A 14,814-nucleotide genomic window follows, 5' to 3' on the forward strand; every position below is an offset into this window, starting at 1 on the left:
AGATGCCAATTTCTGAATAGGGTCCAGAATAGACAAGAAAGACATTTCCTGGCACTAAAATAACAAGTTCTCTGTTCGTTAGTCACATCCCCAGGCCCCTCTTATATTTCTTTGGCTTTCCACTTTGAATTTTTATTCTTACAAAAAATAGAAGATTTACTGTTATGCAGACTACTGCATTAGTGTAGAAATGGTATAAATAATATCAGTGCACTTGTGAAAGAATATTAGACTCACCAGTTGACATGTATTGGACGCTTGGCATGATTTGTTTACTTTTGAACTTTGGTAAAAATTGAACATTTCTGCTACTTTGAGCTCAATTTCAAGGTACTTTTCATTGGAAAACCAGTCAAAATCATCTCAATTTCTGTAACATGTCTTCCATTCTATAAAATGAGACCAGGAAAAATAGAATACAACAATAAATACCATACGAAAATACAGTGCAAAGTCGCAGGTTTAATCCAAAAACACGGTCAAAGTTTTTTTTTTCTCATTACGCACTGTGTGCTGCAGAATTTTTTTATACTGTGCACACTGACCACATAGACCCATTCTTTCATATGTAGGCCTACCAGCTTTCTCTCACTAGATATGAGGGTGCTAGAATTTAGGCGTACTAATACATCAAAAACCCTGGGGCATAAGCCGTATTAGTACGGCCGAAACCCTGAAAGGGTTAAGGAATGTCCCAGGAAGGGTTAGAGGGAGGGATTGAAGGAGGTTGTGAGTGGTAGGAGCCTTAATATCCAGCAGTCATTCAGGAGAGTCTTAGATCAGAGTGAGGAGAGACAGAAGTGATTTTTGGAACTTGATGTTCTGTTGCATTGTTGGCAAGTTAACCTCTGAGTTCTGGAATTGGGAAGTGCAGTGTCCATAATTTGAAAAACGTGTGGAGATAATTTGAATTGTAATGTATACCTGGAGAGCGTTCCACTGGTTAGTGCCCCCGTGGCCCGGTCTGTGACCAGGCCTCACGGTGGATCAGGGTCTGATCATCCAGGCTGTTACTGTTGGCCGCACACAACCTGACGTATGAACCACAGCCCGGCTGGTTAGGTACTGACTTTAGGTGCATGTCCAGTGCCTGTTTGAAGACAGCCAGGCGTCTATTGGTAATCCCCCTTATGTAAGCTAGGAGGCAGTTGAACAGTCTTGGGCCCTCAACACTTATTGTGTTGTCTCTTATTGTGCTAGTTGCACCCTACATTAAGACTATAAATATGCTCTTATTTAAAGATAACTAGGGAAGAAATGGCAGTACATGTCTTGTCCTGATTTTGGCCAATGTGTTAAAAAGTAATAAATTATAGTGCTATGTATATCTCATTTGACATATCTTGTTTAGGGTGCACTGTTTTTAAATATTTTTTAGATTTGCAAATTTTAAGTTCTTAGTCCCACTACGTGACCCACTCTCAGGTTTTTCCCAAAATAATTGCATGTAAAAGGGGCTTCACGAATGTCATTAGTATATAAATCAGTTACATTTAACTAGCTTTTTATTTACTGTTATCATTTATGGTCTGATTAATTTGTGAATATAGAGCACACTTAAATTCACTGCTGTGTAGTTGCAGATATTTCATCATCTGCAGTGTAAATTTATAAACATGTATGTATTCTTCTCTCAAACTTGTCTTGGTTATTTTTTTATTGTTGATTCTTTGCTTGTGTATTTTGTAATCTTTAGTAATTTTCCATAAGAATATTAACTTAAAAACTTATTTTCAGGATTACCAAAAACTCCAAGTGAAGCAAAGTGGTTAAATAAAACACTAGATGTTGGGTCTGTCGTTGGTGTAGATCCGTATTTGCTGGAGTCAGAATGCTGGCGAGACTTTGCCAGAGAGCTGCAAGGTGGTGGACACACCATTATTCCTGTTCCAGATAACCTCATTGATCTAATGTGGGATGATAGACCACCTCGTCCTGCCAAGCCTGTGGTTCCTCTTGAGGTGAGATGAAGGAAAGATAAGAATCTAAGTAGTTGCTTCTTAAAATCATTGTATGGAACACAAATCACAGAATGGCTGGGACTTGAACCTATGGCAAGGGAGTATTAAAACTCGCAGGCCTGGACTTGCTTGCCATGGGTTCAAGCCTCACCAGTTCTTTGATTTGATTGCATGGAACACAAATTTTGAAATGACATTCATACCCCCATTTAGTTCAATTATTTGATATTGGCAGTTTGGAGGGATGTATTGTGTAATTTTATACGTACAGTAGGGCCCCACTTATACGGCAGGTTAGGTTCCAGGCTACCGCCGTAAAGTGGAAATCGCCGTAAAGTGGAACACCCTTTTTTTTCCTTATAAATGCATACAAATACTAGATAGCAAGTTTACACTAACATATATTAAGTTAGCAATAGAACTAGGCATCAAAAAACAATAAAAAAGTGCAATACACACATAGTGCACTCATTACTTACCTTAAAATATAGATAGTCTTAATCTAGGGTGAGACAAGTAGTATTTATTGTAAGAAATCAAGTGTGGTATGTATGGTAGTCAGCCGGGCTACCATACCAGGCCACCCCACCTACACATTATTCTGTGATATTTAAGCATCCCAGAGCGATAAAATGCATATATGTATAGTTCACTCATTACTTACCTTAAAATATTTGTAGTCTTAATGTAGGGTCAGGAGTAAGTAAACGAGATAAAACAAATAAATGAGAGAGAATGAGTACATGAGGAAGGACAGGCGCAGAGTTATGTAAACAAACCACGCGAACGTAAGTTTTGTAAGCAAAGTGTACATGTCTGGTTTGTGTACAAGTTGTCTCTACATTGATACGGTAGAATAAATAAAGAAGAACACTCCCATTCTCATGTAACACCATTTTTAGAAGAAATGACGCTCTGAATGAAGGCAATGGAAATACAGTAAGTCACTCTAACTTTTTTGGGTTATCCTAGGTTCTCTGCATATGCTATTATGTATGATAATCTATGTAACTATATTTGTGTATACCTGAATAAACTTACTTACATATGAAAGGAATAATTTTCTACAGTTACCCCCAGTAACACATTTTCTCTTATGTTAGATTAGAGAAAATGATATTCTTGCTGTCACTTGTACAAGCTATCTGGCTATGACATCTCATATTTATATTTATTTATTCTATTGTGGGGTGTATTTATCATCTTTATATGTTATGTATGGTGTTTATTATATAATTTTGAAAAAAATATCATGGATGGATTAATGAAAATGTGTATATTAATGTAATATGAGACTCGGTGATTATTATTATTATTATTATTATTATTATTATTATTATTTCTAATATGGCGACACTTGTGCAAGTCATCTGCTACCACATCTCATATTTATGTTTATTTATTCTACTGTGGGGTGTATTTCTCATATTTATATGTTATGCATCGTGTTTATTATATAATTTTGAAAAAATATTATAGATGGGTTAATGAAAATGTGTATATTAACGTAATATACGACATTTAAATGAGACTCGGTGATTATTATTATCATTACTAATATGACGACTCGAGACATTAGACACAGTATGTAAGTTTATTTAGGTACAGGTATACATAAGTATAATTATCAGAGTATATATAAAATATGAAATAACTTTTAAAAACACTTGAAATTTTGGAGTTTCCAAACAAAATGGAGAGACTTAGTGCCTACAGATCTAACGGAGAATGTAAGCAAACCAGGTTGGGCACGGTGACCGTATTAGAAAGTCAGGTGGGGGAGCCGTATAGCGAGTTTTGGCCATAATTTTATATGACCGTATTAGCAGAACGCCGTAAAGCGAAACACCAGAAAGCGGGGCCCTACTGTATATACTTCTAAACTGTTGTATTCTGGGCACCTCTGCAAAAACAGTGATTATGTGTGAGTGAGGTGAGAGTGTTGAATGATGAAAGTATTTTCTTTTTGGGGATTTTCTTTCTTTTCGGGTCACCCTGCCTTGGTGGGAGATGGCCGACTTGTTGAAAAAAAAAAATTTTGTTAGGAAAAAATAAGTACCATTACTATAAGTACAGTTAAATAATCAAACTTTAATGAAAAAATAAGTACCATTACTATAAGTACAGTTAAATAATCAAACTTTAATTAATGCACTATGTTTAAGCAACATTTTTGTATCAGATACTCTACGTGGTTATTCTTTAGATGCTTATTTTCTCTCTAAATGTTTTAGTTCATGTCTCATTGACTGTTGCATCCTTTTACTCAGTCAGGCATCCTCCTTACTCTTGAGTCCTCAGAAGTACATTTATTGTTCCTTTATTCATCATGAAGAAGAGGTGCACAGTGGACCCTCAGTTTTCGTGATTAATCCGTTCCAGAGAGTGACAAAATCTGAAAATGACAAAAACCGAAATAATATTTCCCATAAGAAATAATGTAAATCCAATTAATCCGTTCCAGACACCCAAAAGTATTAACAAAAAATACATTTTTGGAGATTAAATATAGATTTACATACAGAAAAGAATGACAAATAAATATAAAGCACTAATAAAATGGATAAATGAACATTTAGCATCACACTTACCTCTATTGAAGACTCTTCTTGGTGTATGGAAGACAGAGAGGAGGGGAGAGGGAGGTGAGTTTATTGTTTGGAGACAGGAAAAAATGCTTCAATATGACACTAATATCAACTCTACAGTTTATTTATCTATCACAATTCATCTAATATGACATAAACAATATTAATAATATAGAAACATTATATATACTCTAGAATGAATAAAATATGTCATTATGTATGTGATGAGTGGTGGTGGTAGTAGTGGTGTTGTTGGGTTTATAAGGGCCACTGACAGCATAAGCCATATAGTGGTGGTGGTGGCAGTGGCAGCAGCCACTACCACTAGTCACACTGAAACAATGTACGTAATTTATAAATAGGAAATATTTACACTTTAATGTATAAATAAGAAATATTTACACCTTATAAATAGCAAATATTTACACTTTCTTTCAACACACCGGCCGTATCCCACCGAGGCGGGGCATCCCAAAAGGAAAAATGAAAGTTTCTCCTTTTACATTTAGTAATATATACAGGAGAAGAGGTTACTAGCCCCTTGCTCCCGGCATTTTAGTCGCCTCCTACAACACGCATGGCTTACGGAGGAAGAATTCTGTTCCACTTCCCCATGGAGGTAAGAGAAAATACACAAGAACAAGAACTAGTAAGAAAATAGAAGAAAACTCAGAGGGGTGTGTATATATATGCTTGTACATGTATGTGTAGTGTGACGTAAGTGTAAGTAGAAGTAGCAAGATGTACCTGAAACCTTGCATGTTTATGAGACAGAAAAATGGACACCAGCAATCCTACCATCATGTAAAACAATTACAGTCTTTCGTTTTACACTCGCTTGGCAGGATGGTAGTACCTCCCTGGGTGGTTGCTGTCTACCAACCTACTACCTAGAATTTACACTTTATAAATAAGAAATATTTACACCTTATAAATAAGAAATATTTACACTATAAATAACAAAGAATTTACACTTGCCTTGGAGGAGATGCTGGCAGAGGGCGGCATATGTTGTCAGTGGCCCTATATACCTCTAACAACATTGGAGGAGTTAGTTTCATGCCGTCATTTTTCTATCACTTAATCGCTTAACTTACTTGCTACACTGTTAATGCTACGCTTTATCGCTGGCTGGCACTATAGCCTTTATTGACTCCTGCTGCTTTAGTATTGTACATATCGTAGAATCACTGAATCACTGAAGAAGGCACATTCTCCCCTCTTTCTTCCTCCTCCACTGTGGTACTTTGCTACGAGTTCTTTCTTGAATTCTATCGTGTTTCTTACCTTCTTTACCAAAGGGCTGGCACTAGGAGCTTTCTTTGGGCCTATGGTGGCTTATTTAGCAGTCCCACACAATAAACAAGTGTAAAAACAATGGATTATTACAAAATGTTTCATATGACTCGTAGGGTAATGTTCACTCACCAAGAAACAATGCCACACTGACTCAGAGTGCGTGTGTGGGAGGCTTTGTGTGCTCGCGGCACTCGGACATGTTCCATACCACCAATGAAATCCGAGGGGATTAACGAAAACAGAGACGATATTTCAACGAAACAAGTTGGTGACAACCGAAAATGACAAAATCAGAGGGTAACAAAAACCTAGGGTCCACTGTATTTGAATTATCAAAAGTTTATTAAATGGATTGGAATTTTGTGTTGATTTTGTTATACTCTACATACATGTATATGGTTTGATAGAAAAATACCCCTTCTCCTGTATAAATTACTAAATGTAAAAAGAAGAAAAAATTATAGTTTTCTTCTTTTAAGGGTCACCCTGCCTCAGTGGGAGACAGCTGGCATGTTGAAAAAAAAAAATCCTTATTTTTTTTGTGTGAATATTTTTTGTGAATATCAACATTTATCAGATTAGAGTAGTACTTGAAGAAATACATGCAGTATCATATAGGCTTTTTCCTCTTAAGGACTAAGTGAGTTTGTGATAGGCCAGAGCACATTTTTTTTGTATAAAGAAGCAGAAAGATCAGATTGTGTAATTCTTGGCAGCTCATAATGCTGTAGCTTCAAGTAAGTGCACAAAGAAGACAATAAAGTCAGCCAAAGACCAGTATCTGGAGGATACTGTGTACATGTGGTCCACTCAGCAGTGTACTGTTAACCTAGGCATATTGATGAATGAATTATAGACGAATAAGTTTGTTGAATAATACAGGGTAAAGTATAGGACACAACTATAATAACAAAAATTTAATTAGAATGCAGAGGAACAAGGAAGATTTAGGATCAAAAGGGGATTTGTTGAGCATTTGTTTATATTAAGGTATGTAAGCGAGCAATACTTAGATAAGTGTAAGATGTGCTTTGCTGTACTTACACTTATCTAAGAGTGGATAGGCAAGAAATGTGGTAGGTGCTGCAAATGTATGGAATAGGTGGTCTTTTTCAAATTGAAGTATTAGGGTCAGGTATTTTCCTGTGCTTCAGTTGCTACTCTTTCTGAGCTAGATGTCATTCATCATCATGAATTTCATTTCTGTTTAGGATCCTGTCACATGGCTGCACTGCCCATCGCTGTGAGGATTGTTGGATTACCCTACCTATCCAGTGTGTTTTGATTGATTTCTCTGTTTATCAGCAAACAATCCAACTGCATTTCACACACCTCCACATACTGACATGTTTACTCTAACCACCCTCCTCTTGCTGCCCCACCATTACTCCTGACACTCTTTGCTGTCCTGACTGACACTGATTTCTTTCAGCCAAAAAATTTCCCATATCATTATCTCTTTCCCTCCTCTCTGTCTTTTTTTTTTCCTCAACAGTGTAGTGCTGTATGAACCTTACAGGTTTAGTGCTTTCAATGAACATCATAATTCCAGTAAAAGTAGGTCTTAAGGTTGTATAATATCATCATGGCTGTTTAATATATTTACAGATGGTTTTGTAAAAGAAATGAATGCTAGTGTTGGGAAGAAGTGTGGCTATAAAGATACCATAGTGAATCACGTATGAAATATGAACTATCAGAATTGTTCTCTGCTGTTGAAACAGTGCCATGGTGAAATTCAGAAAAGAAGCTGTGAAGGTTGGTAGAGGAGTTTGAGAGGGTTTGCAAAGGAAGGAAGCTGAAAGTAAATATAGAAAAATGCTTGATGATGAGGGGTAAGAGGAAATTTAGGCAGTGAAAGATAGGACATGAGATTGAAGGGATGAAGTTTGGAAGAAGCCGAAGAACAGTTCTTAGATAATTTGATTTGACAAAGAGAAGAAAGTAATTTTTTTTTTAATTCACCAGCTATCTCCCACCAAGGCAGGGTGACACAAAAAAGAAGAAACACTTTCACCATCATTCTCACTGTCACTGTTAGAGTGGAGTGTTGAAAAAGAAAGGAGTTTGTCATTGGTGGCAAAAAGGGGATCTTTCCTTAGTAGTACCAGCACTTGTATTTGGGTGTGAGGCATGGTCTTTAAAGGCTGCAGTAAGATTTCTGGAGGTAGTAGAGAAATTATGTTTGAGTTTAACTGAATTAGGAAGAAATTAGTAGACAGTATGGTGGTATTATCAATATAATTCATCGAGCAGAGGAGGGGTTGTTTATTCAAGTTGTAGGAACTACTGCATTCAGCAAGTATGTTTGATTAGTGTAGATCAGATTAAGTGGAGTTGAATGGATTTTTGGCTCTGATGTGCTGTTGGAGTGTGAGCAAGGTAAAATCTATGAGGGGATTTAGGGAAACTGGTTAGCTGGACTTGAGTTTTGAAGGTGAGAAATACAATTACTTCATACTACAGGTGAAATGTTGGTGTTTGAAGTCATTTAAGGTGTGATATCAGTGAAATTTTGGCAAGGTAGCTAGCAAATGAATAGTGAAGAATGTGTTTCTTTGTGTCACCACCCTACCTTTGTGGGAAACGGCTGATTTCTAACAACAACTGTATGTTATCTGACTTGAAGTTAGTAAAGAATATTCTTGGGGATTCACATAATGTTCACAGAATCTTTTGTACTAGCATCCCATAATTCAACCTCAGAATAATTTACTGTTTTATAAATAAACTTACTGGTACATAAAATTTTTTTCTTGCCTTACACTTCTTTGTGATCTGTGAAACTACTTCAACACCTATTTGCTTTTTATTTCTAGATAAAGTACACTGGACAAAGTCTTACAGAGAAAGTGAAACAACTGCGAGAAGATCTGGTAGAAGAGAATGCCTCCATGATCATCATTACAGCTCTAGATGAAGTTGCTTGTAAGTCACATTGATTTTTATGATACTTCAGTGTTTTCCTTCCTGTTTGTTTAGTTTATTTTATTAACACATTGCCTGTCTCCCACCATGGTAGGGTGACCCATAAAAGAAAAACTTTCACCATCATTCACTCCATCACTGTCTTGCCAGAGGTATACCTACACTACAGTTATAAAACTGCAACATTAACACCCTTCCTTCAGAGTGCAGGGACTGTTCTTCCCATCTCCAAGACTCAAGTCTAGCCTGCTGGTTTCCCAGAATCCCTTCATAAACATTACTTTGCTCACACTCCAACAGCACGTCAAGTCCTAAAAACCATTTGTCTACATTCACTCCTATCTAACACACTCATGCATACTAACTGGAAATCCAAGCCCCTCGCTTAACTTATTTAAATACTCAGGTCTCATTTTAGATTTGAAAATGGCAGCTCCCTTTTATAACATTTTTCTGGGGATAGTTGATATCTGCCTTCAAGATAAAAAAAAAGTGAAAGATAAAGGCTGCTAAAACCAGTTTATATTTAAAACAAATTATGTGATAGATTAAATACTGAGAGGCAGACACCAAGAGCACGGCTCTGCTCTTGTTGCTACAAATAGATAATTGTTTCCCAATCCTCCTATCCCAGTTGTTGTATAATGTATGGTATACACCTACCATCCAACTTACGACCAAGTTTGGTTCCGAGAAACCAGTCGTAAGTCGAAATGGTCGTAAGTCGAACTTTACTACTGAATGTCAACAAAACATTTTTGTAATGACTTTATTTTATTGTTTTATTTTGGTATTTCATGTTTTACTTTACTTTTTATGCTGTTAGTACTGTATTTTATACTGTAAGGTTTAGGATAAACACTGTGTACAACACAAATAATTGTTTATTTCCCAGAAATTTGGCATAAAAAACACGGTCGTAAGTCGAGTGGTTGTAAGTCGAGCAGGTCGTAAGTCGGATGGTAGGTGTATTTTACTGTTTAAATGTATATTTAGTATACTGGATGTAAAAGTACACATACAGTGGAACCTCTGTATACGACCTCAATTCATTCCAGAAGGCTGTTTGAGTCCCGCTCCATTTGAGTATTGAACAAGTTCTTCCCAACCACTTTTTTGTTTGGTTGGCTGTTATCACTAATCGTCATAGGCCCCATGGTGATTTATTTATACAGATAATACAAAAACACACCAAAAAATGCGAAGAAACACGAAACAAAGTTCTGGTAGGTCGTATTTGTTTGGCCGAGTGCTGAGCTTTGTTTGAGTAGGGAGCTGGTCGTATACCGAGGTTCCACTGTGCTTTACTTGTCACTGAGTACTTACTCAATTGTACCCAGTTAATTGAGGTTGCAGGGGTCAAGTCACAGCTCCTGGCCCTGCCTCTTCATTGGATGCTACTAGGTCACTCTCCCTGTTCCATGAGCTTTATCATATACCATTTCTAATGTGTGTTGATAACTGTCATGGACTTCCCTATATGTACATTCTGGAAATTGTTTTATTCTAAACCATTCCAAGTTCTGATATGTTCAGAATGATGGTGCTCGACTTTAGTGAGAAACTCGTGATTTCAAATATATACTTTACAGAGTTATATAGTACTGTATTTAAAAATTTCAAAATAAATTTCAGATACCATATATGGGTAAAGGAATGCTTAAAAAAATAAATGTTCACACTTTAAGTTTGACCATGGCTGGCATTTGCAGCAGCAATGTGGTTTCAGCACCAAAGAAAAAAAATTGTAGATAATAGAAATCTGAATAAATGCTACAAATTTTCCAGAACTAAGAGGTATAAACAGTGAAGACTAAAACACTGAAAATCCTCTTGTTAGTTCATAGTAATAAAAGAGAAACAAGATAACCACATAAACGATTTTAAAAGGATGCAAGGAAATTTTTATTTATTTTTTTTATTTTTTTATTTATTATCACACTGGCCGATTCCCACCAAGGCAGGGTGGCCCGAAAAAGAAAAACTTTCACCATCATTCACTCCATCACTGTCTTGCCAGAAGGGTGCTTTACACTACAGTTTTTAAACTGCAACATTAACACCCCTCCTTCAGAGTGCAGGCACTGTACTTCCCATCTCCAGGACTCAAGTCCGGCCTGCCGGTTTCCCTGAACCCCTTCATAAATGTTACTTTGCTCACACTCCAACAGCACGTCAAGTATTAAAAACCATTTGTCTCCATTCACTCCTATCAAACACGCTCACGCATGCCTGCTGGAAGTCTAAGCCCCTTGCACACAAAACCTCCTTTACCCCCTCTCTCCAACCTTTCCTAGGCCGACCCCTACTCCGCCTTCCTTCCACTACAGACTGATACACTCTTGAAGTCATTCTGTTTCGCTCCATTCTCTCTACATATCCGAACCACCTCAACAACCCTTCCTCAGCCCTCTGGACAACAGTTTTGGTAATCCCGCACCTCCTCCTAACTTCCAAACTACGAATTCTCTGCATTATATTCACACCACACATTGCCCTCAGACATGACATCTCCACTGCCTCCAGCCTTCTCCTCGCTGCAACATTCATCACCCATGCTTCACACCCATATAAGAGCGTTGGTAAAACTATACTCTCATACATTCCCCTCTTTGCCTCCAAGGACAAAGTTCTTTGTCTCCACAGACTCCTAAGTGCACCACTCACTCTTTTCCCCTCATCAATTGTATGATTCACCTCATCTTTCATAGACCCATCCGCTGACACGTCCACTCCCAAATATCTGAATACATTCACCTCCTCCATACTCTCTCCCTCCAATCTGATATTCAATCTTTCATCACCTAATTTTTTTTTGTTATCCTCATAACCTTACTCTTTCCTGTATTCACCTTTAATTTTCTTCTTTTGCACACCCTACCAAATTCATCCACCAATCTCTGCAACTTCTCTTCAGAATCTCCCAAGAGCACAGTGTCATCAGCAAAGAGCAGCTGTGACAACTCCCACTTTGTGTGTGATTCTTTATCTTTTAACTCCACACCTCTTGCCAAGACCCTCGCATTTACTTCTCTTACAACCCCATCTATAAATATATTAAACAACCACGGTGACATCACACATCCTTGTCTAAGGCCTACTTTTACTGGGAAAAAATTTCCCTCTTTCCTACATACTCTAACTTGAGCCTCACTATCCTCGTAAAAACTCTTCACTGCTTTCAGTAACCTACCTCCTACACCATACACTTGCAACATCTGCCACATTGCCCCCCTATCCACCCTGTCATACGCCTTTTCCAAATCCATAAATGCCACAAAGACCTCTTTAGCCTTATCTAAATACTGTTCACTTATATGTTTCACTGTAAACACCTGGTCCACACACCCCCTACCTTTCCTAAAGCCTCCTTGTTCATCTGCTATCCTATTCTCCGTCTTACTTTTAATTCTTTCAATAATAACTCTACCATACACTTTACCAGGTATACTCAGCAGACTTATCCCCCTATAATTTTTGCACTCTCTTTTATCCCCTTTGCCTTTATACAAAGGAACTATGCATGCTCTCTGCCAATCCCTAGGTACCTCACCCTCTTCCATACATTTATTAAATAATTGCACCAACCACTCCAAAACTATATCCCCACCTGCTTTTAACATTTCTATCTTTATCCCATCAATCCCGGCTGCCTTACCCCCTTTCATTTTACCTACTGCCTCACGAACTTCCCCCACACTCACTACTGGCTCTTCCTCACTCCTACAAGATGTTATTCCTCCTTGTCCTATACACGAAATCACAGCTTCCCTATCTTCATCAACATTTAACAATTCCTCAAAATATTCCCTCCATCTTCCCAATACCTCTAACTCTCCATTTAATAACTCTCCTCTCCTATTTTTAACTGACAAATCCATTTGTTCTCTAGGCTTTCTTAACTTGTTAATCTCACTCCAAAACTTTTTCTTATTTTCAACAAAATTTGTTGATAACATCTCACCCACTCTCTCATTTGCTCTCTTTTTACATTGCTTCACCACTCTCTTAACCTCTCTCTTTTTCTCCATATACTCTTCCCTCCTTGCATCACTTCTACTTTGTAAAAACTTCTCATATGCTAACTTTTTCTCCCTTACTACTCTCTTTACATCATCATTCCACCAATCGCTCCTCTTCCCTCCCGCACCCACTTTCCTGTAACCACAAACTTCTGCTGAACACTCTAACACTACATTTTTAAACCTACCCCATACCTCTTCGACCCCATTGCCTATGCTCTCATTAGCCCATCTATCCTCCAATAGCTGTTTATATCTTACCCTAACTGCCTCCTCTTTTAGTTTATAAACCTTCACCTCTCTCTTCCCTGATACTTCTATTCTCCTTGTATCCCATCTACCTTTTACTCTCAGTGTAGCTACAACTAGAAAGTGATCTGATATATCTGTGGCCCCTCTATAAACATGTACATCCTGAAGTCTACTCAACAGTCTTTTATCTACCAATACATAATCCAACAAACTACTGTCATTTCGCCCTACATCATATCTTGTATACTTATTTATCCTCTTTTTCTTAAAATATGTATTACCTATAACTAAATCCCTTTCTATACAAAGTTCAATCAAAGGGCTCCCATTATCATTTACACCTGGCACCCCAAACTTACCTACCACACCCTCTCTAAAAGTTTCTCCTACTTTAGCATTCAGATCCCCTACCACAATTACTCTCTCACTTGGTTCAAAGGCTCCTATACATTCACTTAACATCTCCCAAAATCTCTCTCTCTCTCCTCTGCATTCCTCTCTTCTCCAGGTGCATACACGCTTATTATGACCCACTTCTCGCATCCAACCTTTACTTTAATCCACATAATTCTTGAATTTACACATTCATATTCTCTTTTCTCCTTCCATAACTGATCATTCAACATTACTGCTACCCCTTCCTTTGCTCTAACTCTCTCAGATACTCCAGATTTAATCCCATTTATTTCCCCCCACTGAAACTCCCCTACCCCCTTCAGCTTTGTTTCGCTTAGGGCCAGGACATCCAACTTCTTTTCATTCATAACATCAGCAATCATCTGTTTCTTGTCATCCGCACTACATCCACGCACATTTAAGCATCCCAGTTTTATAAAGTTTTTCTTCTTCTCTTTTTTAGTAAATGTCTACAGGAGAAGGGGTTACTAGCCCATTGCTCCCGGCATTTTAGTCGCCTCATACGACACGCATGGCTTACAGAGGAAAGATTCTTTTCCACTTCTCCATGGACAATAGAAGAAATAAAGAAGAACAAGAGCTATTTAGAAAAAGGAGAAAAACCTAGATGTTTTTTTTTTTTTTTTTTTTTTTTTTTTTTTCAACAAGTCGGCCGTCTCCCACCGAGGCAGGGTGACCCAAAAAAAAGAAAGAAAATCCCCAAAAAGAAAATACTTTCATCATCATTCAACACTTTCACCACACTCGCACATTATCACTGTTTTTGCAGAGGTGCTCAGAATACAACAGTCTAGAAGCATACACATATAAAGATACACAACATATCCCTCCAAACTGCCAATATCCCAAACCCCTCCTTTAAAGTGCAGGCATTGTACTTCCCATTTCCAGGACTCAAGTCCGACTATATGAAAATAACCGGTTTCCCTGAATCCCTTCACTAAATATTACCCTGCTCACACTCCAACAGATCGTCAGGTCCCAAGTACCATTCGTCTCCATTCACTCCTATCTAACATGCTCACGCACGCTTGCTGGAAGTCCAAGCCCCTTACCCACAAAACCTCCTTTACCCCCTCTCTCCAACCCTTTCGAGGACGACCCCTACCCCGCCTTCCTTCCCCTATAGATTTATATGCTTTCCATGTCATTCTACTTTGATCCATTCTCTCTAAATGACCAAACCACCTCAACAACCCCTCTTCTGCCCTCTGACTAATACTTTTATTAACTCCACACCTTCTCCTAATTTCCACACTCCGAATTTTCTGCATAATATTTACACCACACATTGCCCTTAAACAGGACATCTCCACTGCCTCCAACCGTCTCCTCGCTGCTGCATTT

At 37.9% G+C, this 14,814-nt stretch overlaps 1 protein-coding gene across 6 annotated transcripts in view; it reads left to right on the forward strand.

Annotated features, from left to right (window-relative positions):
- ApepP (Aminopeptidase P) overlaps nucleotides 1-14,814 on the forward strand; it is a 352,561-nt gene that overhangs the window by 270,813 nt on the left and 66,934 nt on the right. For all 6 annotated transcript variants that reach the window (XM_070101351.1, XM_070101369.1, XM_070101338.1 and 3 more), the window contains 2 exons: nucleotides 1,738-1,961; nucleotides 8,668-8,776. In XM_070101351.1, coding sequence (XP_069957452.1) covers nucleotides 1,738-1,961; nucleotides 8,668-8,776 — 333 coding nt within the window. The remainder of the gene's footprint in view (nucleotides 1-1,737; nucleotides 1,962-8,667; nucleotides 8,777-14,814) is intronic.

This window comes from Cherax quadricarinatus, chromosome 5 (genome assembly GCF_038502225.1).
Source record: "Cherax quadricarinatus isolate ZL_2023a chromosome 5, ASM3850222v1, whole genome shotgun sequence".
NCBI lineage: Eukaryota > Metazoa > Arthropoda > Malacostraca > Decapoda > Parastacidae > Cherax > Cherax quadricarinatus.